Genomic DNA, 24,857 nt, shown 5'->3' with positions numbered 1-24,857 from the left:
AAAGCTTCTGATTGGCAACATTTGATTTTTCAGCAGGGTAACTATCATATACACACTGCCAATGTAGTAAAAGCATACCTTTAAGAAGAAAACACATGCTTACCTAAGGGAGTTCAAGCTGTGCTGGAGAATAAAGGTGCTAATACCAAATATTGATTTTCGAATTGTGCAAACTCTGTTTTTTCCTTATATACTGGATTTCCATGTATGTCTGAACATATTTCAAACAATTGCTGTACCCGCTTCCCATTTTCTTAGAACAATATAAAGAAATTAGGTGTGGTTAAGAACCTTTGCACACTACTGTAAAAAGTGCCTCTTATTATAGAAAAATAAGTGGAATATATTTCACCATTTCTCACATGTTAATGCTTTCTTATCTTGACTGACAGATTTTGTAGCCTGTGCAGCCTCTTCTTATTGCATAATCCCATCTTCTTCAAGTTAATAAGGTATTGAGCCAGTTATTTGACTTTCATTACTAGATCTATAAATGAGGCTTTGTGGAAAGTGGCCTGAACTTATTTTTCAACTCATTTCGATCTCAGTTCCACTTATAATTGAAACAGACAGTGTGCTTTCAAACTATGCTTTCAAAGAGGTTCCTAAAAACCTCTGATGCCATTTTCTACTTTATGACAAATGCGAAGATATTTCAAAGTCTGAGTATGCAATTAGTGAAAACAGCTACAGGAGACAGTGTGGCTGAAGTGCCTCGAAGTGCAAGCTAACTGCCCCAAGGGAGCTCTAATTTCCACATTTCTTCACCTCTATAAGCTAACAAGAGATTTGTCGAGTAGTCTGAAGGTACATTTCTAAAATTTGTGACTACAAAAGGCGAAAGAAAGAAAGAAAGAAAGAAAGAAAGAAAGAAAGAAAGAGCCTGAAGTAATTACCCGCATTGTGTTCTTGTTCTAGGTCAATAATGGACCTTTCAGCTGAAGACATCAATGGGGTCACTTTACATATGCTGTGGGTCAGGGTTAACAATGCAAGAGGAGAAACTGACAGAAACAGGAGAACTTACTCTTTGGTGTCGTGGCTTATCTTGAGGTTTATGTGCTGCATGGTACTCTTCAGCTGGAGAGACAAAAGGAAAAGACAGAGAGTCAAACTCTTAAATGATACTGCAATTCTGCACAAGATGCTCATCCTGTATTGGTCAGGCTCTCATTTAAATCTAGTTGTTTAATGGACATTTCAAAAACTGAGAAAAAAAATAAACAAAACAAGGTAAAGGGCTAATGATCATCCCTCTCTGAACTAAAATTGTTTATAGTAGACGCTAGAGCAGGCCGATATGACCAAAAATATTTATCACGATATACATTTGAAAATTTGCGATAACGATATAATTGACACTAGACAAAATACTTTACAACTCCACAACTTTATTAGTGCAAAAAACAAACCATCAATGTATTTTCACTTAAACAAGCAGCAGTTTTTATGTGCATTAAAGTTATATAAAAATTCAGTGCAAATGCAAATTTCTTGCTGACAGTTTAACCAAAAGGCATTTCCAGTGGAAACTGGCCGACATATCCTCAGCATAACCATGTAGAATATCCACAAAACTTAAAAAGAGGTTATACACACACAGTACGGTAATATTATGTTGAAGCACAGTACGTATCACTCCGCGAGGCTCCTGCCAACAATAGCCGTAACGCTCCGACAATCCATCAAGCGGTGCGGGTTCGTAGCTTAGCAAGGTCGTACTAAAGCACTTGACAGATTTTCGAGCGCCGTGTACATAAAATCGTTTCGAGGTCAGTAAACACAACCAGAATTCATACATAAGGCACACGGGATTATAAGGGGCACTGTCGACTTTCAGAAAAATCAAAGGATTGATTTTAAATGTGTTGTATTTTCCAAAAAACACGGTAATAACGACGGCCCGCTAGCATGCACTACCAAAAATAGTGCTTTGTTGTGTATCTGATGGACGAAAGCTAAACCAGTTCCACACCACTGAAGTTGCAGCATTTTTACAAACCAGTTCTGTTTCATTCAACGATCCGCTTTCGCCCTTCTCATTCTCCGCCATGCTTTTTCCGCCATGTGCGTATGAAAACAAAGGCACTGCGCATGCGCGTTTTACCCATATTCTATCGCGACATTTCATTTTCTTATCGTTGCCCAACATTATACCGGTATTACCGCCCAGCCCTAGTAGACGCCCAACACCCTGACCTGATTATAGGCTAAAAATGTCATTATAGGGTTTAATAACACATAGAATAGTTTCAGACATTAACTGCTTATTTAGATCAATGAATACATGGAGTCGGGCGGTACAGATACTCCACCAAGAAGAATTAAATTAAAATATCTGTGGTTTTTGTCTACAGTTAGGATTTTAGTGGTCCAACCCCACAATAAGATTGATTTTTAAAAAAACAACAACAAAAACAAAACAAAACAGGGATCGATTCCAGTGAATCCAGCATTCACTTACACACACAGGGACAGGGGGGGGGACATCTAGAAGTTGCATTTGTATAAGAGATTGAAAAGAGAGCCATAGTAGAAAAAATGTAATTAAATTGAACTGTGCACTGTGGGTAATGTAGGCTTTGACTCCTTAGATATCCATCATGAGTCCAATACTCATGTATGAGCCACCAAGAAGTGGCTTCCATAGGGCTATTATCCACTTAACCCTAATAAATAACTAGCAAACCAAATTAAAAGGAAGGATAAATGAAATGCAGCATTACTCAGGCTTTTACTCATAGTTATTGCTGATAGAGAGGAGACTTGGTCCCTGTAAGATTGGAGTCCATCCATTTAGCTGTGCCAAACATGTATATCAGGTCAGTCTTTCCTTGACCCTTGGAACCATGCCTGGGTGGGAATGAAGGGTACTATCAAGAAAGAGATACTTCTAGGAACAGACAACCACACTGATGAATGTGCTTGCCTTGCACTGAGCCTAAACTAATGTTATTTTATTCTTTTCACTGTTGGAATGGAGCGTTGATGCTGGTTGATGCCATTTATTACCTTCAGAGCGAAACACATTTATCTGTACTAAGAGTAATCCAAGTGCTTTTAATGTCATCGCATATCATTTTCACTGTTCAGAACAAGTTGAACTCACAGCATTATGATTGAATGGAAAATGTGTTTGAGTTTGTTTGTTTGTTCCCAATAATTAATGAGCTCTCATTAAAACAAATTTGCATCCATTTCCTTGCTTTTTAGGTCAACACGTGGACTGCAACACAAACAGGCAAATAATAATCATCAAATCCGTGTTGAGTAGCATGATGGCTGAGTGATGAGCCTTTCAGTTTGGGTGGCTTAGGTGTCCATTAGATGGATGCTTCTATCAGTCACCGGCTGTTTTTGACTCACTGTAAAATCTGTTTTGTCAAAATTTGTTTCTGGATTGGGTCAATCGTTTCATCCGTTTTACTCTTCATAAGATAACTTTTTCAAAGTGGTGGAAAAACACTGTGTAAAATGTGACTCCAGTGATCTGCACATCAGTTACAACTAATTACGTTAACTGGCATCAGGCTAGTATAAACTGGGTGTAAAAATAGCATTTCAAGACATGAGTTTTATATAATAATAATACTAATATATAGAGTTCCTTGAGCATAAAAGCTATGATCTGTGTGTCTTTTTCAGGCAAGGCCTTTTGTCACCAACACTACGCTAAACCAGATTCTACACTTACCACAACACCGTGGCATGAAGTAAGGGTTCAGATACAAAAACTGGAGTACCTGCACATTGAAACATTGAACACTGTAATATGAAAAATTAGCATGATGCTGCAATTGCAAAAAAGCGGAAAGTTCTGTGGCTCATCTACTAACAATATGCTAATTTATAAACAAGGACACGATCAGTTAATTTCAACAACCACCAGAATTCCATCAAGAGCATTACAAATTAGTGAGCCAAAAATAAGCAGACCTGATTAGGTAAAGAATAGCCTAATAATTAAAATAATACAGAGTAAGTGTAGGTATTCTACATGTATTTCTCTCTGAAAACTCAGATGAATGAGAAGCAGCTGAAGGACAATCAATAAGCTTTTACGGACAAACTCTTGTGTTGGAAATTGCTGGGGGCTGAGTGTGGTGTTTATCTAAAGGATAGATACATTACTACAAACTTTTCCATCATATAAACCTGAAAGCTGTTTGTAACAGCTGACCTGGACAATATGTAGAAGAGCACAAAACATTATTGATAGTCAGATCCTGAGCCCTTGATGTGTTAATGAAGATACTGTTACCATGCCGCATGCATAAATGCACAGATCGCCCCTATTTTCATTCACTCATTAAAAGTGGCATTTCAGTATAGTACATAATGGCTTCAATAGATAAATTACAGAAAAAAGAAACATGAAAAGTTGCTGTGTGTGTGCACACTGCTGAGAAAAGATTTTCTATGTGTGTGTGTACAGATCTCTCTCCTCGTGGTAAAAAGTAACCTGGCTGTCTGTGAAACAACACACATCCTTGTAGGTGTTTTGTTTTGGGATACTCGTCCTCATTCCCTTTCATGCTCCGTTAAGTTTAGTTCAATTCATATAAGTTCTCCTTCGGTTAACCAAAAAACAGTAATACTGAGGGCCAAGTATATGTGAGGATGATGGTGAGGACTCAGTGAATAGGCACAGGGCTTACATCCAGGATGCACTTGTTCATCTTTCAAATATTTTTCCCCAACTTGCAGTAAATTGTGTGCTGTAAATAACCAGCCACAAAAATGCTTGTTGCAAAATTGATACTGCAAAGTAAATCCTGACAGAAGCTTTTCATAGGCAAAAGTGGGTTTCTTACTGGAACAGAACCTTAGTAAATCTGACCCATAGTGTGCTAATAACAAAAAAGCCCTAAACTGTTACGCAGCTGAAAAATGGGGGAACATTTTACTTTCAAAAACTACAACTGGTCTCCTCAGATGTTTTTAAAGGATGTGAGACACAACAAGTCCTTTTCTACCAAGCCACATTCATACACATCTGCTTATTTTAAGCCTTCAAAGACTAAATATCACACCCATCTCTGATGGATATTTGGAACTTTGACGCCCCAGAGGAACTCGGGATTGAACTACTAGTTAACTTCTAGTTAACGCACAAGGTTGAATCACAACCGCACAGCATCCCAAGCTTGCACAAATGACTTCTAAAAGAACCACAGCATGACCACTGCCATTATGACACCCCTAGGAGACTTAAATAACCGCAAGTCAAGTGTTAATGGACAACTCCATTATCTGATGCAGCTTGCTTCTCTTCTCAATGAGCACTGAGGACTCACAGGGGTGCACATCTCTCTTTTAACTATTCCCAATTCAGCTGTTTGTTTTTTTCCCCCATGAGTCTATAATTACCTCCTGCAAAGCAAACATGTCATATGGTAAGCTCTCTAGGGTCTGGTGGAAAGGTGACGTGGTTTGTATGTTTCAGTTAGTGGCTCTACTGCATTTAAGGATGCTGAGTAATGAATGACAGAATCAAACGATTATGAATGAAGGCTTGTGGAACAGATGTGCACTGCATCCCTTTACTTTCTGCAATGGTTGCCACATCATCAATCATCACTTTAGGGGGACTTGTGAGGGAACATGTTTAAGGAAAGGAAAGGAGAAACTGTGACATGGATGTGGCGAGAGAGAAAGAAATGGAGGTTACCATCGATGTGAGTAATGGACTGCCACGCTGTTAATGAGGTCACTACCAAAAGCCATAACCTTCATTTTAATGTATACGTGTGTGATTTGTGTACAGGATCCGACTGAAACCCTGGATGTGATTAACGAGATCTCGGCCAGTCCTGCTGTGTGTCTGTGGGGAATAAGGTCCTGTAGTCTAAATCACGTCAGGGTTGTGGTGCAGATGGTCATGGATACAAAAGCCATCAGTAACTACATAAAAGCCAAGAGGGGTATTCCTATTCATCACATGATGGTTTATAACACACACCTTATTTTTTAACACGCCACCTTTCTCTGCTGTTGTGTATCCTCTGGGCCTCTCCCTTCTCCTCCAGAAGACAGATGAAAACAGCTGGAGACTCACAATCTCACACCGCCCCCCTAAGCAACACTTTCACTGACCTTTTCCAAATCTTCTTTCTTACAAACTTTTTTTTTCCTGCCTACCTCTTGGGGGTGTCTTTGATACTCAAACTGCATTTATGATTTCACCCCAAAATGCCACAAGATTCTGCACATTCAATGAAACATCATGCTTCTCCTGGGAACAGCATTTCTTCTGTTCCAAAGCATGAGGAGGTATGGAGGGCATCACATCGACATTTAGAGATAGTTCACCAGAATCTGAATGAAAAGCCAACTTATTCTGTGCAGACCACGTGTTTTTCAACTTTTGAGAAAACGTGCTTATATCCAAAAGAAAAACAAGCTTCACAGACACAGCCTACCATCTTTTCATTACTAGACAAGTGAGAACAGAGAGGTAGAAGTGAGAACACATACCAAGCTCATAGAAATCTGGCGAGTAAATCAGTAGTTATATCTATCTTTGATAAAGAACAACAAAGGCATACAGAGAAAAAAAAAAAACTTAAGGCGAGCCAAAAGATGGCAAAGGCTTGCAAACAACCAAACAAACAGAAAGCTATAAAAAAATGACCACCAATGTGCATGTATCTCACTCTCATATCAGGGAGCAGGGAATCTTTTACATCTCTGTGCTCGGGGCCCACTGTCTCATAATCCATCCACGACCGATTTGCTAAAACTTTTATTCAAAGGGATTAGCTCCGAGGGTTTGTGACCCATTACATTTAGTTATTTATTAGCACTGCACTATTTCTGTATTGCTATAGGCCACCACCACTGTACTTTACTCTTTAGTACTGTACAAAAAAAGAAATTATGCACAGTGCCCATCAGCATTCACCACCAAAAACCAAAGTAACTGATTCTTTCCGCATAGAGGACATTAGATCACAAGCTTTTAGTCACCCTATAAACTCAAAATCCAGTCAAATCCAGCCAATCCAGCTGATGATTCCCTTGTGTCACCATCCGCAGCGAGTGAGATTTCACTGTAGCTGTGTTGGGGAGAGGGAATAAAAATAAACAGGGTATCTGAGCCAGAGTGACCTATGATCCGATTAGTATCTCCCAATCCTGTTAGGCTGCCTCCCTGATGTATGTTCATGCTTCATTCAGCTACTCTATCCTACTCCAATTTCCTCACCTTCCATCAGCCATGGAAAATCCTTGATTACAAAGGTCAGCATTTGTATCCCAACTCCGTATGCACAGGGAAAACCAACAGAAATGAAGCAATGTACACACATGCATGCGCACACACACACACACACACACACACGCACACTACTGATGTTATGCCACTGTAGCTACTGTCTCCCCAGTTATTGGTTTTCTCATTGTGCATTATACTTCATCTTTCCACTCTATCAAGAGTCTAATTACTAATGACCCTCAAAAACACAGTGGCCTTGGATTTAAGAGGCAGAGAGGAGACTGGGAGATTGAATTTAATCCAGCTATGCAGAGAAAAGGTGACCTTTCTGCAAGTTAGTTTCATTTTTGTTGCTCAGTGATGCAACTGGATTAGTGAGTTATTGTAGGGGGTGAAGAAAGCTATCTGTGAAACATAAGCTAAGACCTCAATCAGCCATGAAGTTATCTTTTCATTCATTTAGGCCTTGAAAAGAAGCACAGCTAATCATTTCCATTGTCCCTGTTGGACACTAAAAGAAGCAGATCAAATCAGGGGAACGTGTCCTACTACACCAACAGAGAGAAAGAGATGCACCCTCAGGGGACTAAACCATCTGTCACCCTCGCTCTCTTGCACCTGCTCATGAGGTGTCACTCCCTTTCTAAGCTAACCTTATGCTTGATGTCATACTAAAAGAGCAGGCTGCATGCTGGGCAAGCCCACAGCTAGCTCTCTGATTGTACTTGGCACACACTACATGTCTGTCTCCACCTTTCACTTGATTCATAAACAGGAATGTTAGCGGTCACAGCGGTTTTTATATAATCAACAGCACAACACCTATAAGTACACCGCATATGTGAGTGTTGTTGATTATATAAAAGCTACAGATATGTTCTCTGTATATGATACCGCCAGGATCTCCATAGTGATTCTGGGGAGCTCCATTAAAGTTTGTCTGCTCACAACAATTACAATATTCTATCAGCAGCATTATGATGGCCTGCTTCTCTAAACAAACAAACAAACAAACGCTAACAAAATCCAGGTTGTTCAAAACCGGTTAAAAGCCAGGGTACCTTTAGTACAGGGTACTTACTATAAATACGTGTAAATGCTTATTCAGCTCATGTGTTAAGCCAATGACAAACCAGGTTCATTTGAAATTCCATAAAGTCCAACTAACCTAAAGACCTTTATACATCAATGAAATATTAGTCAGAGCAAAAATACAATGATGTATCAAATCTTAAATGTGACAAACAAAATAGGACAGAAAGTTTCAATAAACCTTCTGTCCGAGAACAATGTCAGAGAACAGTTAACACTTTGTTCTCTAACTCGTGTAAAGTATGTAAATGGCCTGCATTTGTATAGCGCTTTTCTAGTCCATAGGACCCCAAAGCGCTTTACACTACATTCAGTCATTCACCCATTCACACACACATTCACACACTGGCGATAGCAAGCTACATTGTAGCCACAGCTGCCCTGGGGCGCACTGACAGAGGCGAGGCTGCCGGACACAGGCGCCACCGGGCCCTCTGACCACCACCAGTAGGCAAACATGGGGTTAGTATCTTGCCCAAGGATATTTGGCATGCAGCCAGGATGCAGCCTGGGATCGAACCACCGACCTTCTGATTAGTGGCTGACCTGCTCTGCCACCTGAGCTACAGCCACCCCAAGTATGTGCTATGAAAAGGTCAATTGTAGATGTGTGGAGAAACCAGGCGAAAGCAGAGATAAAGAGAAGTAAGACAAACAAGCCAAGATATGAGAAAACAGCATAAAGGTCAGGTGGTGAATTTCTCAAAACATAGTGAAATGAAGACTGGAAATGAATTGGCTCAGCTGTCGGAATGACCATGAAGAGAAGCGATACACAGTCATCAAGTAAGAAACAGATTAACATACAAGGCCAACGGAGATAACAGGTATTGTCAGACACAAAGAAAACTGCCACTAATGTTACTACTTAAGCAACAGATATCATGTTAAAACTGCAATAGACCGGTGAGAGACAGAGAGGAGGTTAAAGAGCTTCCACGTTTGTCTTAAGGTGAGACTTACCACTTGGTTGCGTGTGCGGTGGTACGGTTGAATGATGGGTAATCCCAGGGGTGTCACCCATTGCACAGTGTGACCCGACTTAGAGATGAGCCTGGCGCTCTCAGTCAGCCAGTCCTGTAACAAATGGATTCAAACAGAGGTAACATGAAGGGACACAATGATAGAAATATTTAATATTAGTCAAGAATGCGTGTGTGACATGCTTGTATGTTTAGAGCATGTTACTGACAAGAGTGCAACTAAATTTAAATCAGGTTAAATGAGGTTGATGGAGATTTCAGGTTCGGCTAGACAGGGCTAAGACACCAATGCTATCTCTGAGCCTCCAAGTAGGCACACCTGTGGTATCAATCCCAAAATCCAACGGAGCCTTGTTCTCAAGTTATCGCATTCACAAAATTAAACCGTAAAAAAACACTACGATGCATTTGAAACAACAGGGAAAAAATAGACACTTCATTGCCTAGACTAGAGCATCAACAAAAGATTTATGCACTTACTGCTCATTCTACTTCTGCTGCTCTACTTTAAGGACCTACTAACAACTGTTGCAGACTTGTTGCTGAACAGTGAAGTGTCGCTTAGTCTGGAATATCCGACAGCACTGTTTGCATATGTGTCTGGAATAGTCTGCCTCCAAAAATGGAAGCCCTATTAATGTCCCATAAGGGTTTTGTCACACATACAAATGCACACTCAGTGAGCTGTAGGAAAGATAAATATGTCCTAGCAACTGGAGTTAGCAACCTGACCAGAAGCTGGTCCATTAAACATCACCTCGCCTCCTACAATCAAAGCACAAAATAAGGAAACCGCAAAAGCAAAGAAACCGACGTCAGAGATTAACAAGAAAAACATCTTGAAAAATTGACTGACTGGCAAACATACAGACAGAGGTGGGCACAGACAGTAGACAAACAGTGGGAGCACAATTTGAAGTTAATGATCAACAGTGTTGACAGGATAAATGGGAAATGTACAGAGAACGTAGGCGAGGTCAGGGATAACAGCGTCAAGGATTGATCAGCTGCCTCTCTTTCCCCTCATACTTCAGCTCTTCCCTGTGAAATGCAAGTGGATGTGACCTATAAAAGCAGCGGGGGATACACACACTTACGCACTCACGCTGGCAATAGCATCACATTGGCACCAAGGTATGTTAGGAAGGGTATTTATCATCTCAGACTGGGCTATCCCTGCGTGTTTCCCACAGGACACGCACACAAAAACAGTGGTTGGTGGTAATAATGGTTCGGCAGACTCCTCTCTGCCTCTAGAGATAATATACAATCCCCTACCAGGTGCACGTCCTAAATCTATTAATGGAATCTATGTGATGAATAGGTGCCATTGGCAGGGTAACAGTAAAGTAAACACGCCATTAATAAAATTCAAATAAGAGCCTATCTGCAGCAGTAGATCAGTAGGCAGAGCATGCTTTAGAGGTTTGTAATGTCCTAGCAACAAACAAACCTCATTTAAAAACAACGTAATTTAGTGCCGACTAAAACTTTTCCAGATTTATCTTTGCAAGACTATAATGAGTTTAGTTGAATATGAAGCACAGAAATTTCTTTAAAAGTCTGTATGTCAAAGCAAATACTGATTAATTATTAGTCACATATGCTGAAATATATGCCTGTAGCTTGTTAATTAACCTACTGTACACTGAAAAAATAAAAAATAAAACAAAAAAATATAGAGGTTACACACTAATTATAGGCATATTCTCTTTTATTTTCTTTGATAGTATCAAATAATAAGACTTTTCTTGTGAAACATTTTAAAGAAACTCATCTAAAATAAAACGTTACCATAATAAATGGTATCTTCGTTATAAACACAGAGAAAAAGCTCGAATACTTTTATTTTAGTTGCAGTTTTTAATGAATACTTGTATTTTTTTGCCGTTTTTACTGCATGTGTGGATGTGTTCTAGTGAAACTTGCATATATATCGAGAATACAACATTGCTATCCAGAATAGCAATAGTGCTCTCATCTCCAAAACTTTAAAGAACATACAGAGTGCCGAGTATAAAGAAAACAAAGGACACCAGCACTCCCTGGGAAAAAAAAAAGTCATTATATCTCCCCAAATAATGTGTTTAACGATATTTCTAATCAAGTGCCACCACAGATTGATGATAATTTGTTGGATAAGATCATTTTATCATTTGCATATGTTGTAATGTACGTGTGATGAGCTCACCTGTATCTCTCTGGTCCCTGTAAACATCTCCTTTAAGGCATTGAACACCTGACGCACCAGGTAATGGGATGCATCCCACACAAACTCCTGTAAAAACAACAACACAGGAGTCTTTCATAGTTGGTCAAACTATTTAATTTGTCCAATTTTAAAAATTAAAAACATGCATTTTAGCTTTTAATTGTGCTTCGAATGGTGGCTACATGTATGATGCAAATTAGTGTTACAAATCAGGGTATCTCATTTGCATCTCATTACACTGATATGATCTCTACAGAAGGCCTTGCCCTCTTTTCACCATCCATCCCACTGTAATCACTCACAATTACACTCCCCCCTAATTCCCTGTTTAAACAATTAGGAACATTATCCAGAAGTCATTTAGCAGAATGCCTGTGAGATAGTAGACAGCAGAGTTGTGCTGATCCCATCTACACAGACAATGAGATTAACTCTAACTGTTGTAAGGAATTGTATAGCTATGGAACACTGGAGCGCTGTGAGAAGATTCAGTTCTTCCATTCTCCTTTCTTGGTGTCATGTAACAGAATGGGTGTGTCCATCAAAGGAGAATTCAGGCCCAACCAAATCAAAGTGCAGATAACTAAAAATAGACACGCAGTGGCTGTGCGCAGGATATCAAATATAGCTACTGTTGGATTGCATTCCCTGAAACGTCCATGCAATGTGATCACAAATAAATCTGATCAAAGTAAATATTAAAAGCGTCGGTTCAGGCTCCATGCAGCTCATTTAGAGACAGTGTAGTATGACTCTTTACGTCAAGGTCAAACTGACTGAAATACCTTTGGCTGCAGAAACAAATGTGATGATTGTACAATATGTGGCCGCTATTTGCAGTGCATTAAATCCTTTAAACCCTTTACACTCGTGCAGAAGATAAAAGAGTAAGTATTAAAAAAGCTACTTAAAAATAGCAAAACCTTTAGAGTTTAAAGCGTTTGCAAGAACATACACAAAGTGAGAGGAACCCCTCACACAGAGGAGGTCCTGTGTTAAGGGGCCGCTCCGTCGTGCTGAGGTGATACCGTGCTAAAAATAGCGTAGTGTGTATGAAGGAACTCTTTCACTCGCCACCCTCTTTCACCGTTGCTATACCTTCGGAAACTCGTCAATCTCCTTCAGTCTTTTCTCTATCTGGAGGCGTCCGCCATAGCGAGTGACTCCGTACACCACAGTCATCACTGTCTGTTTAACCACCTTCCTGCTGATGAAGCCCTCCAGCACCTGGGCGATCTTCAGTCCGCTCTCTGCATCCCGAGCTCGTAACTCCTCCACCTGGAACATGTAGACAACTTACATATGAATTTTCTTTTTTAAAAGGAGGTCTTTTGAAGGACAATTTAAAGCTTCCCCAAAAATGAACACAGATAACATCTGCGTGACATTAATATAATATGTCACAACTGCTTTCACTTATAACAGAAGTGAGTCCTCACAGCTTTGAGACTAGAAGCAGAAAACTCATTTCATGATCAGCAAAGCTATTTTTCAGCTCTTGTTGTAAAGCAGTCTTAAGTAATGTGACTCTTGACAGTGTTACTTATTGTTTAACATAAAACAACAACAATATAGTGAGTCTGTAGGGAAGGTTTTACGATTTTTCCAAATTCTTTAGACTAATCATCTTTAAACAGGCTTTGGTTGTACGCAGGCAAAGAGTCCATGTGGAGAGCAGAAGAGGAGCAGAAGTGCAATTATTGCCTCGCAATTATCGTTCTTTTTAAAATGAATTTGAATTCATGAACGATGACTGGTCACTAGAAGAGGAAACCTTGGTCCAGGTATTCACTAATTTAACAGGGTCCCAACAGATTAGCAACTGTGCCTGGAGACAAGGTCAACAAACCAGCCAATGACAGTGGTTATTGTATAGTAAACCCCAAGACGACTTATTTATCCATGTAGCTTCTTACATCACAGCTAATGTCATCATGGTATCTAACAATAAACGCAATACTCTGAGGCAAACATTACAGTCACTGTGTGTGGACTTCTGAAATGGATGTTTTTGCTCTGTTCTTTCTGAATTTTCCGGTACTGAAATGTCAGCACATCACACTTATCTTCCAACTGTGTCTCCTAAAAGCACGCAGGCTCATGCTTCACCATTCAAGACTTTAGACATGAGACAGTCTCGTCTCTGCACTTTCATGCAAAGCAAGAGAAACCAAGCACTTCTGAAGACAAGGCCTAAACTAAAATATAATCTCAATGCCTTAGCTTGTCACTCACTGTGGGATCCACTGGGCCGTCTGAATACTAACAGGTGAAGATCTGCAACATGCTTTGCAACTGATATGTGCCATCATTAATCTGTGTAACCGTAAGTCTGCGCAGTTCAAAGAAAGTAACAGAGCAGACCTGTTGTGCAACTCCGCTGTAGACATCCTGGGGCACATCACAGGGCATGAGATTGACTGATGTAGCACCAATAACATCTCTGCCTAGAGCGGCGTAGTGCTGGAGACCATTACAGGAGCCGTCCTGGAGAAGAGGTGAAGAAAAAGATTAAAGCACGACTGTGGAGGCAGACAGCAGAGAAAGAATCACAAGGATCCGCACTGACTGGGTCAAGTCATCCAAGGAGCAAGGTTTAAAAGGTCTGCCTTTCTGCCAATAAACAAATAATAAAGCACAAAAAAAGAATAAATAAGATGAATTGCATGAACGTGAGGATATGTTGGGAATATGTTATGTGGTTGAGGCTTTGTTGCACTTAATTCCAAAGAGTAAACTTAATTTTTCACTCTATTCAAACCAACATGTAACCTACAAGTGTATAAAATAATACAGTTTCATCTTTTTTTTCTTTGGGTTTCACTTTATCATAATTAAAGTTGTTAAACACCAAGCTAAGCAACGTAGATATATGTATCTGGGTATCAGGACAGATAAATCTTCATTCTTGTCCATCCTTCTTTGATCCTCGTCCCCTATGTAACACTAGTGTTTGGATTATAGTGCTTGCATGTGTTGTTGTGGAGAGGCAACATTTAAGTTTCACAACTGTAAGTCTAAGCTCACCCAACTTGACTCCTGGTCATCAACTTTATTTATCCATATATTTCAATATCTATCAAAGGCAGTAAACTAAATTACATCAATCAGATTTAAAATAAATATAATTGAATTAAAGTAAATAAAATTGAGCCCTGAGGCTTAATTTGAGCCCTGAGGCTTACTTTTATATGCATTTAATTTCATTCAAACCCTAAGCCTCAATTTTATCTAAAGTAGTTTAGCTGAACTTCACCACTCAATTAAGTAATAATAATAATAATAATGGATTGCATTTATATAGCGCTTTTTGAGACCCTCAAAGCGCTTTACAATTCCACTATTCATTCACTCTCACATTCACAATACTGGTGGAGGCAAGCTACAGTTGTAGCCACAGCTGCCCTGGGGCAGACTGACAGAAGCGCCATATCGCGCCATCGGCAACACCAGTAGACAGTAGGTGAAGAGTCTTGCCCAAGGACACAACGACCGAGATTGTCCGGGGCTCGAACCGGCAACCTTCCGATTACAAGACGAACTCCCAACTCCTGAGCCACAATCGCCCCCGAAGTGAAGTATTGGAGATACTGTCTTTTTAACACATCTACAAAGAGGAAGTGCTAAATACTTTGTGAATTACACTCACTTTTGGTCTAATGGTCTAAAAAAAAAAAAAAAAAAAAAAAAAAAAAAATCCTCTTTTCAGCTTCTTTGTCTTATTCTTTGAAGGCATGGGAAAATGTTGCTCCTTACATTTCATGCATTATTATTAGTGCGCGTTTCAGCGATGTTGGGTATAATTAATCTGAGACAGACAATAGCTTGTAATCACTAATGGGATTAAAATGTTCTTTTGCAACAAAAATGAGACATTTTGAGAAGTGAAAATAAAATTAGAAAATTACATTATAACAACATTATAAGAACCTTATTAACAAAGGCCTGCGGTGCAGATGAGATGAGGCTTTACTCAGCCACATATTTTGGTTAATGGTCTAAATCAGGGAATTCTTGACAAAAAGATGCTCCACAGTTAATGTATATACACTGTTCTACAAATATAGCATGTCACTAAGAATGACAATCGTTTATATGATTTTTCTGTTGCTTTTTTCTGTTGAGAAAACGCATTGGTTTAAATGTCAGATCCTCGTGCAGGATATGTCAAAAAGGCTTCTGGCTTGCAAGATAAGGTTGACAGGTTTATAGCAGATGACATAAAACGGTGAACATCGCACAGGAGGTCTTGGTTTGTTAACTTTGATTTGCCATCTAAAATAGACCCACTGAATGATGCAACCGTTTTTTTTTTTTCGAAAGACATAAACCTGAACTACAATAAGAAGACGTAAGATGAGTAACTCTAACAAGCTTTCCAAAATTCAAAACATTTTTACATTTTATTTGGAATTTTACGTGACTGATATGCTACTCATTAAGCATGACTCTCTCAGTCTGTTACGTACCTGATGAACAGGAAAATGAGAGATGAACTGTGCTGGATCAGGAGATCTCACAGCATTGGCTATCTCCATGCAGCAGGCCAGAGCCTGCCATGGCTCATCTGCATTCATCCACCACTTTCTACCCTGAGAGAAAAAGTCACAAGCACATAGCACATTATACTGCATACATACCTTTCATAGGAATACAAAAAAAAAAAAAATTGACATATTCTAGTATTCAATGTTTAGACCGACAGTTAAACCATTGTGTCATTGGCATTGTCCCAGTAATTAAAAACTGCTTTATCCACTTTTATGAAATACATATACGTACAAACCAGTATAAAGAGAAAATAACCAAATATTAGTGAGTGTGTATGTATATATTTGAGTCTGTATAGATTAGAGAAAATCCAAAAACTCAATTCTTTTTTAATAAAGTCATTAAAGTTGCCCACAGCACAAACAAGTTCAAATAACTCATTAAAAACCCCAAATTACCAAGATTTCTATGACTGTGACGAGTGTACGTGGAACGTCTTACTATACAGTGAATGAGCAGCAAGTACTAACATTTAGAGGGTTGTCGGCAGAGTCCAGTATGTCCTCCATGATAGTGTTGGCATACTCAAGTCGGCCCTGTAGTGAGCTCCTCTTCTTTAATCCTGTAAGATTCACCAAGTGGATCTTTAGCCAGTCCAGGCCCTTGGGACCAAGCAGCTTCCCCTCCGCAAACACAAGGATTGCCCGTGTGACATCACTTCCCAGGTGATTAAAGTATGGAGGACATGGATAGGTACGTCCCCTGAAGTCCATGTTGTGAGGGAACCAGAAGATCTCGTCTCGCATGTGGTTGGCGATGGACAGTTTATAGAGAGCATCCATACGTAAGCTGTGCATCTCGCTGCATTTCTTTTTGGCATTGATCACCTGTCTTTTCATGTGGGCCTTCTCACTAGCTGTATAACTGTGGTCTTGTGGGTTAAAGTGGGGGATTTTGGGGGCTTCCGACAAAGGAGGCGGGATGTCTAGCTTATCGCTTCCACGATCATTAAAGATGGAGATAATAATGTCCAGCAAAGGTTTGTTGATCTTCCAGGCACAGTTGCCCAACTGGTTGAGAGAGTCATAGATGGCATGAAGATTTTGACATTTCTCCAACAACTCTTCGTGTTGGGTCGCCCCGTCCACTGTGCGCATCAGCTTCGTCGGCGTGAGCAGGTATGCTCCAAACTTGACTGATGTCCAGGGCACTGGAGGGCACAGCATCGGCATCACATAGGAGTCAAAAGTCAACTTGGTCTCCATGGCTTCCTGCTGCATCTGAGTAAGGATGGGGTGGGGCTTGATGAAGCCAACCTGGCGGGTAAAACATCACAAGAAAATCAGTCGCAAACTAAAAAAAGAGCAGACACACCAGTGAACAGAGATTGCTGTTTCAATTACAACAACATGAAAGGGACTGCCTCAGCTTATTTCTAAAGCCTGGTTAATCATGACAGGATATGGTCAGCATCAAGTGCAAATTTGATTAATAAAAGTATAAAAGCAACACGCTTCGACTTCTGTTGAATCATAAGTTTGAATCATAACTGACATGTGAGAACTTCTTATAACCTGAATCTTGTCTTAAAAAAAATCTAACAGCTGAGATTAAAAAAAATTTATTGATATCAGTGCTGCCATTCATACTACTTGTGTTAAACAATTACTGAAAATCACAATAAAATGGGCAACTGTAGCTCCGCAAATGTGAAAAAAAACAAACAAGTGTAACATCTTTATTTGACTGTTATTATATTTGTTACATGCCAACCCCGCTCCGGAGCCAGAGGATTAGGCACGATAGTTTTTCCAAGAACAGGGCTTTGATGTTAAAGAGTTACCGCAGTGACAGGAAAATAAGAAAAAAAAAAATCACTGTAACCTGACAGAAACACCTCAGCTTTGCACGAATGAGTCAGACTTTCATGCTGCGCAGTAAAATCATTAGGATGCCCCCCTGATGGGCTAACCTCCACCCAGGGAAAGAAGGGAGACGGGAAGAATAAGAGAAAAGACGGTAGAATGGAACAAAGAGAGACAGAAAATTACACACGAAGGAAATTCAGCAATAGGTATGCCCCGCTGCCAAAGTGCATCAAGTCCCAAAAATCCACAGTTCTCTCGCTCTCTCTTTGTACTCACCCCCCAACACATGCCTCACCCTCCTGCAGGGTCCTGTGGCAGTAAATCAGCGAGCCAATTAAGGGGACACTAAAAAAGGGATTAGCGTGAGACCTATTCATCTCACTCAACTGTTCCCTTTGCCAATTCACACTGTGGGTAAATGGTTTTATAAAAGACACTCTTTTGAGCGTCACACTGGATAGGAGGTTGCTCAAGTGTTCAAGGTAACGGGCTTTAGAACAGTTCTCTTGTCCAAAGTGAAGGTCAGGCTTTTTAAGTTTTTTCCCCGCTTTGTTTCTGCTTCTGCATGGCTTCTTTCTTTTAATGAAAAGTCTGCTATTCTTAAACTCTTTTGGGTCAATCATTTAATCAGACTAATTGTACACAATTAGCAAAAATTCACAATTAATTTGATTTGCCTGATCGAGAGTCCTTATAATCAACAGTTGTATTTTGTTTTTCTAATCCATCATATAATTTTCCCTAGTTTCTAGGAGATCCCCTAATCTTTGGTCTTTTTTCCCCCATAAATCTCAATTGAAAGAATATTTTTCTTGGTCTGGGTTAATACTCAGACATCCTTTTATCAGATTATCAGAAGGTATTGGACTTCAACAGAAACTACTGTTTCTGTATTTACTCCCTCTTCTGCAACTTCTTAGCTCGATTACAGATATTTGGTATCATTGTTACGCAGATGATATTCAGCTATATATCTCTTTTAGGCCACCTGATGTTTCTGAGCTTCAAATCTTCCAGCCCTGCTTTGATTCCATTAGAGATTGGATGACTGAAATTATCTTAAACTAAATGCTGAGAAAACTGAAATCATTGTCTTTGCTCCTGAGAAATTTGTTCCCCTCGTGGTTAAAAATCTAGGCCCTCTTGCTTCTTATATTAAACTCTCTATTAAGAACCTTGGTGTTACACTTGACCCAGCTCTGACGCTGGACACACACGTTAAATCTTTGGTTCGCTCGTGTTTTTACCAATTAAGAAATATTGCTGAGTCCCATTGTGTCACGCTCTGAAATGGAAATGATTATTCATGCTTTTGTTTCATCTCGCTTAGATTATTGGAATTCCTTGTTTACTTGCTTAAGTAATGCCTCCCTGGAACGACTGCAGGTTGTCCAGAATGCTGCTGCTAGGCTTCTGACAAAGTATCCCAAATACTCCCATGCCACTCCCCTGCTGATCCAACTGAATTGGCTCCCTGTCAAGTTCAGGGTCCATTTTAAGATTATAATCATGACCTACAGGGCCCTGCACGGTGTAGCCCCAACTTACATCAGTGATCTTCTTCTTCCTTATTGCCCCAGCAGGTCCCTGAGGTCTTGTGACCAGGACTTGCTGGTTGTCCAGCATACAAGGGTAAAAAGAAAAGTGACAGAGCGTTTGTATCGGTGACTCCCAGACTCTGGAACTCGCTCCCTTTGAGATTGAGATCTGTGGACTCACTCATTTCTTTTAAAAAGCAGTTAAAAACGTATCTGTTTAAACTTGCTTTTGGTTGATTTTGTTTGTTTGAGGTTGTATGTCCGTTTCTGAAGAACTTTTATGATTTTTATGCGATTTTGTTTACCTTGAAAGGTGCTATATAAATAAAATTTTACTTTACTTTATGTCTCTCAGTCTGCAACGCAAAAAAAGGAACCTAATCAAGAGGATCTGTGTCAACCTTCTTGTTTAGTCAGGAATCTGTAATAGGTGCTTCATTTAAAAAATGCTTTAATAGAGTCACCACCAACCCTAGGTTATCAAATCATGCGCTTCAATGATACCTCTGTGGAACAGACCAGGAGAGAACTTCCACCGTACCTGCCGGGTGCTGCGAAAGGTGTACATGTGGTAGAGGATGGGGATGAGTTTCCTGTCATAGGCTGGGTTCAGGATGTCGCTATTAATTTTAAGATTTTTAACCATCATATCCACCATGTACGTGCCAAGCTCCAGAGTTACTATGTATGGCCAGCTTGTCTCGCCCCCCTGCAGCGTAGGTCCTGAACTCTGCTCCATCTCCAGCTTCCACCACTGCTCCCTTGGAAGGACGTCATACACCTGCATGGATAAAAGGTTGGCTGTTTTAATTTTGTTAATACCTCAAAGACATAAAGATTCAGAGTTACAACCATTTTCTAGTATTTTCTCTTTTATGAAAATTAGCATGAGCAAGCTTTAGATTTGCTGGTTTTATTTGGTCTGCACGTATATCCTTGGTATTAAGTCCTGGATCCTCCAGATCACCACGACTGATGGAACGGGTACCCCACATGCCTGTCTCTGCATTTCTTGTTTCCGCTGTTATCTAGTTGCTAGTGATTATAATTTCCACTGCCCTGAGTTATTTCATCTCGTTCTGTTATTTCTGCTTATTCAGTGGCTAAAAGAGGAGAAGACTCAAGCAAAGAACGCCAGAGGGAAGAGAAAATCAAAATCTTTTTACCAGGCTCTTAAAAAGTTTGGAAAACTGAAATACAAAAATATACAAGAAAATTTTTACAAAAAAAACCCAAAACTGGTGAAATGACTGAATATTAAGAAATTACGTTTTCAATCACTACTAGTCAGCACTCATAAATGCAAGCTACATCGGTCGGTTGACTTTCCCAGAGCTTGGTTATAGACCAAGACTACATTCACACTCCTCCTAAGCCATATGAGATATTACATCAGATAAATGAACAAATCTTTCTATTTATTCTGGCTATTTTTTAATTAAAACTGCTTTATGGTTATTTTGAATTTAACTTGGAGTCAAATGGCAACCCCCAGGGCTGACAAACAATTAAGGTTATTAGAATAGCTGCTTTGATCATTAGATGTGCAAACACAGGAAGCTGTAGCTTATTACTGCCTGCCAGGTCTCACGATCACTGACTGCAATCACTGATTGGACCCCTTGACTATGTTTGTGCTTCTGGTGCCTTTTGGAGCACTTTAGTTGAATTATCTGACAAATAATATGGCTTCACTGTGTGCTACAGTCCAGAAAAGAAATTTGTGCTTTAGTTCTGAAAAGTCTCATTCTTGTTTTTTGTTTATTTGTTACTGATTAGCATAAATGTGCCTGTCTGCTGCAGCTTACTAAACCCGCTAATGTCAGTTAATACCTTAGCAGTCCACCCTCTCCCCCAAATATGAGGAGTTCTGGTGCCCAAATTTTAATTTTACGTAGACGTTTAATAATAAATACTCTACATAAACACTACTAGCCTTCAGTAACAGGGAGCGTTGCCTATCGTTTCTGACATTTATCTTCAAAATTGATCCTTGAACACATAAATATGTAAAGTGAGAACTTTGACAAGGGAGAATTTAAAGTAACACTCGCTGTCAAAACAACAATGAAAAACATTTTAATAGGCAGCATTTTAACTACAAAGGCTGCATATAAAGTGCCTTTCATAAAACACCTTAACTAACATCGAGTCTAACTAACTGGTGGACTATAATGAGCTCTTGCTCATTATAGTCTTGATGACATACGCATTTTCCCTGAGTGCTCCAGAACCATCAAAACAGTGAGTCAGTGATCCTGCCTGTACAGTCCCATTGAGGAAACACAGTCCTTCATTTTACTAAAAAGGAGTAAACAGCATTTCAATGAGTTTGAGAACAAGGTCGCAAACAAAGTTTACAGAAGTCTATAACATTTGGCTTCATAACATGAAAATATTGTAGTTTAATTGGTCAAACAAATTCGGTCTGGCTTCTGGGAAGTAAAATATGATTAAAAAAAAGAAAAAAAAGAATGCAGCGCTGAGAAATGAAAGCCGATAGTCCACACTGGATGATAAAACAGAAGATTAAACTTTAGAAATCTGTATTGTGCTTTCAAATCAGTAGTAGCTACATCATACTTCAGCCATAATATTGCAGATTTTATAACAACTGCCATGCAGTACAGCATGCAAAGCATATCTCTTGCTAACAAGTATGAGGAGTTTTTTTCTTTTTACCTTAGTATCTTTGGCCAGTAGGTCTGTGTAGGCGTTATAAATGCTGCCCAGCTTTTCCACCGTCTGATTCTGGTGCTTCTGACGCACGCAGTACTTGGTGAAGACCCTATTGCCGAGATCTCGAGCTAAAATCTTTAGCGACTCTCCGCTAGGAGGCAAGTTGGCAACACTCTGGACAAAGGAACACAGTTAAAAGATATCTTACATTAAAAAACAATATATAAATAAATAAAAAACAGCAAATGACTGTTCAGGGCTTTTGTAAAGTCTTATTAGTCTAATGGAAAAAAAGGGGGTTTGGGGGGATCAGAGGGAAAGATTATAATGCAAACTGTGTTCTAGAATTGGTTCTCATAACCCTGCATATTTCCCCTGTACTGGAAGCAAAGATATCTGATGAAAGCATGTCCTGCTTAACTCTTATAATGTGATGTTTTGATGGACATTGCCACTGTTAGCTACTTGATTTGTGTTCTATGGTTTTTCCCATATTGGTTGTGTCAAATTACACAAACGCAACGACAAAAAAACAAACAAAAGACAGAACATCAGTACAGACCACTTTGTAATGCTGTAGTAAAATAAAATTGATCTCAACTTTATCAAAACAGAGACAAGTCTTTGTAATATCTTAAAATTCTGGCTTTTTATTGATCGGTAGGCTGGGCTAGGTGGCTTGTATTACCTGTATCATGATGTCAACATACTCTTTATCTTCCAGGAGACACAGATACGGATAAAGGTTAAGTCTGTAGTCCCTGGTGTTGCTTTTTGCCAGGATCATTTTGCTCTCCCTTAAGGCCTGGAGAAGGATCTTCTGCCACTGAATCCGCTGCTCTGCCAACAGCTCTCTCTGAAAGGACAACACAACGGGATCAATTTCATGAAAGTGACCGATAGCATAAAAACCATAAAGGGTGAATTTGTTGAAGTTGTTAGGGGGAAAAAAAAAAAAAAATCAAAAAACAAACAAAAAAACCCAATCCAGAAGCCTTTATCAGAAACTACATGATCCAAATGGAAGATCATTTGAAATATGCAGTAGAAATGGTCATATCACACTGGACGGAAGCCTTGTGTCTAACATGGCCATGAATTTCATTAGTTGTTTAAGCTTGTTCGGCCCAGATATATTCAAATGACAGTGAGAAGCGAGACTAGCCTTCTGAGACAACACAACTGGGTCAGCACTTGTTTTTCTAAGGCTAAAACAGAAAGGAAGAGTCTGCTCTGTGTTTTCAAAGTCTAGCCTGTTAGAAATTTCAATTTGAATGCATCAAACTAATTAATGATTGATTAGTTCAAGTGATTACCAAGACACACTACTCTAGAAGGACCTATAAAAAACAAGCTTTATGAAGAGAAGCGTGGACCAGGCTGGCCCTTTTCACCTCCAAAGCTGATCAACTGCCAACTAAGAATTAGCAGATGTATGGCTGCTATGAACCTGAGCAACATTTGACTCTTACATTACTTGCACTCAAGTTAAATGACTGCGTGTGCATGTGTTAATGTTTTCTCTTTAGTTTGACTGAAACAGAGACCCAGTCTGGATTGTGAATAGAGGGGTGACTCCGCATTCTCCCCAGCGGCCTCCATTACAATACATTATTATTCTGCCCTGCCTGTCTGCAAATGCTTCCTGACCACCAGGGACTCTCTGCCTGCTTGCTTCCCACATAGCCCATCTGCACAGACAGACGGCCCAGCCAAGACTGTAAATGCCAGAGTTCGTAAAAAAGCACACCGCAGGAATACAATGTTTCTTCATCTAACCTGTCGAGCCTGCATGCATATCGTTTTAAAATTTACATCAGAGAAAAATAATTATATCTCAGTAAAACATTATAAATATTATCATAATTATACCAAAAAAAAAGCAGATTACTGCCAAGACGATACACATCCTCTACAGTCTGAATATTACACTGGGTGCCAGTATGCTGTGTTTTGCTGGAGATCTGTAGGCTTTTTTGTGGTTCAAAAGGATAAACTGTCAGCACAAAACAGCAAGAATGCAATGTTCTTCCAGCAAAAATGAAACTTTTTTTCATTCCAACAACCAAAGAAAGAGAAGAGAAGAAAAAGTTACTGTGAAACGTATCTTTCTTTAAAAGACATATACCACCACATGCTCACGAATCAGAACACTACTGTGGGTGTGGGCAACAAAATACATAATGTTTGCATTGAGTTTAGATCACCTGCATGCAATCTATCCCAAATTATAATAATTAATTACCCATAACTAACATTAACAGAGCAAAGGCAACGCTTCACCACCACTGACCTGATCTGTGTCATTTAAGACAGCTGTTGTTTCTAAAACAAAACAACTAGCCATGTGTCATTAATACCTGAATCCTTTTCATTACACAATCCATTCTCATGAGCATCAGAGCACTTTGTATGTACACAAAAAACAGTCAACATAAAGGACAAGCTGAAGACGAAAAGGGGAACCGAGTCGGTTGATTTACCATTTTCGCCATGTTTTCAGTGACGGGCTTGGCAGCTTCCACAGAGTCTATGGTGATCGTGCAGGCCTGCTCCACACTCAGCTGACGTTTAAAACGCTCCTGGAGATCCTCCTGTGTGAAGTCCAATTTTGGGTAGATGTGGTCCGCCCTCTAAAACATAACACGTAACCAAACATCAGACAGACACAAACGATATCTTGTACAGTGCAGATCTTTCTTGGCCTGAGCCTAACCTTCAAAACCGAAAACCCTAACGGAACAAACTCAACTCAACCCAGGCACCTGTCCAACCACC

At 39.7% G+C, this 24,857-nt stretch overlaps 1 protein-coding gene across 2 annotated transcripts in view; it reads right to left on the bottom strand.

Annotated features, from left to right (window-relative positions):
• Positions 1-24,857, bottom strand: part of polrmt (polymerase (RNA) mitochondrial (DNA directed)) — a 71,413-nt gene that overhangs the window by 32,060 nt on the left and 14,496 nt on the right. For both annotated transcript variants that reach the window (XR_005699047.1, XM_040052779.1), the window contains exons 6-16: positions 24,563-24,712; positions 22,768-22,935; positions 22,083-22,253; positions 19,942-20,181; positions 16,525-17,310; positions 15,973-16,095; positions 13,868-13,990; positions 12,602-12,781; positions 11,483-11,569; positions 9,272-9,385; positions 1,028-1,080 (exon numbers count right to left, since the gene is read on the bottom strand). Coding sequence is in view for 1 of the 2 variants with exons in the window: in XM_040052779.1 (XP_039908713.1) it covers positions 1,028-1,080; positions 9,272-9,385; positions 11,483-11,569; positions 12,602-12,781; positions 13,868-13,990; positions 15,973-16,095; positions 16,525-17,310; positions 19,942-20,181; positions 22,083-22,253; positions 22,768-22,935; positions 24,563-24,712 (2,195 nt within the window). In the remaining variant the exon portion in view is untranslated. The remainder of the gene's footprint in view (positions 1-1,027; positions 1,081-9,271; positions 9,386-11,482; positions 11,570-12,601; positions 12,782-13,867; positions 13,991-15,972; positions 16,096-16,524; positions 17,311-19,941; positions 20,182-22,082; positions 22,254-22,767; positions 22,936-24,562; positions 24,713-24,857) is intronic.

The sequence above is a fragment of the Simochromis diagramma genome, unplaced genomic scaffold (genome assembly GCF_900408965.1).
Source record: "Simochromis diagramma unplaced genomic scaffold, fSimDia1.1 OVJJ01000419.1, whole genome shotgun sequence".
Lineage (NCBI taxonomy): Eukaryota > Metazoa > Chordata > Actinopteri > Cichliformes > Cichlidae > Simochromis > Simochromis diagramma.
Note: the sequence above shows the minus strand (reverse complement) of the source record. Positions and strands in the feature narration are given on the sequence as shown.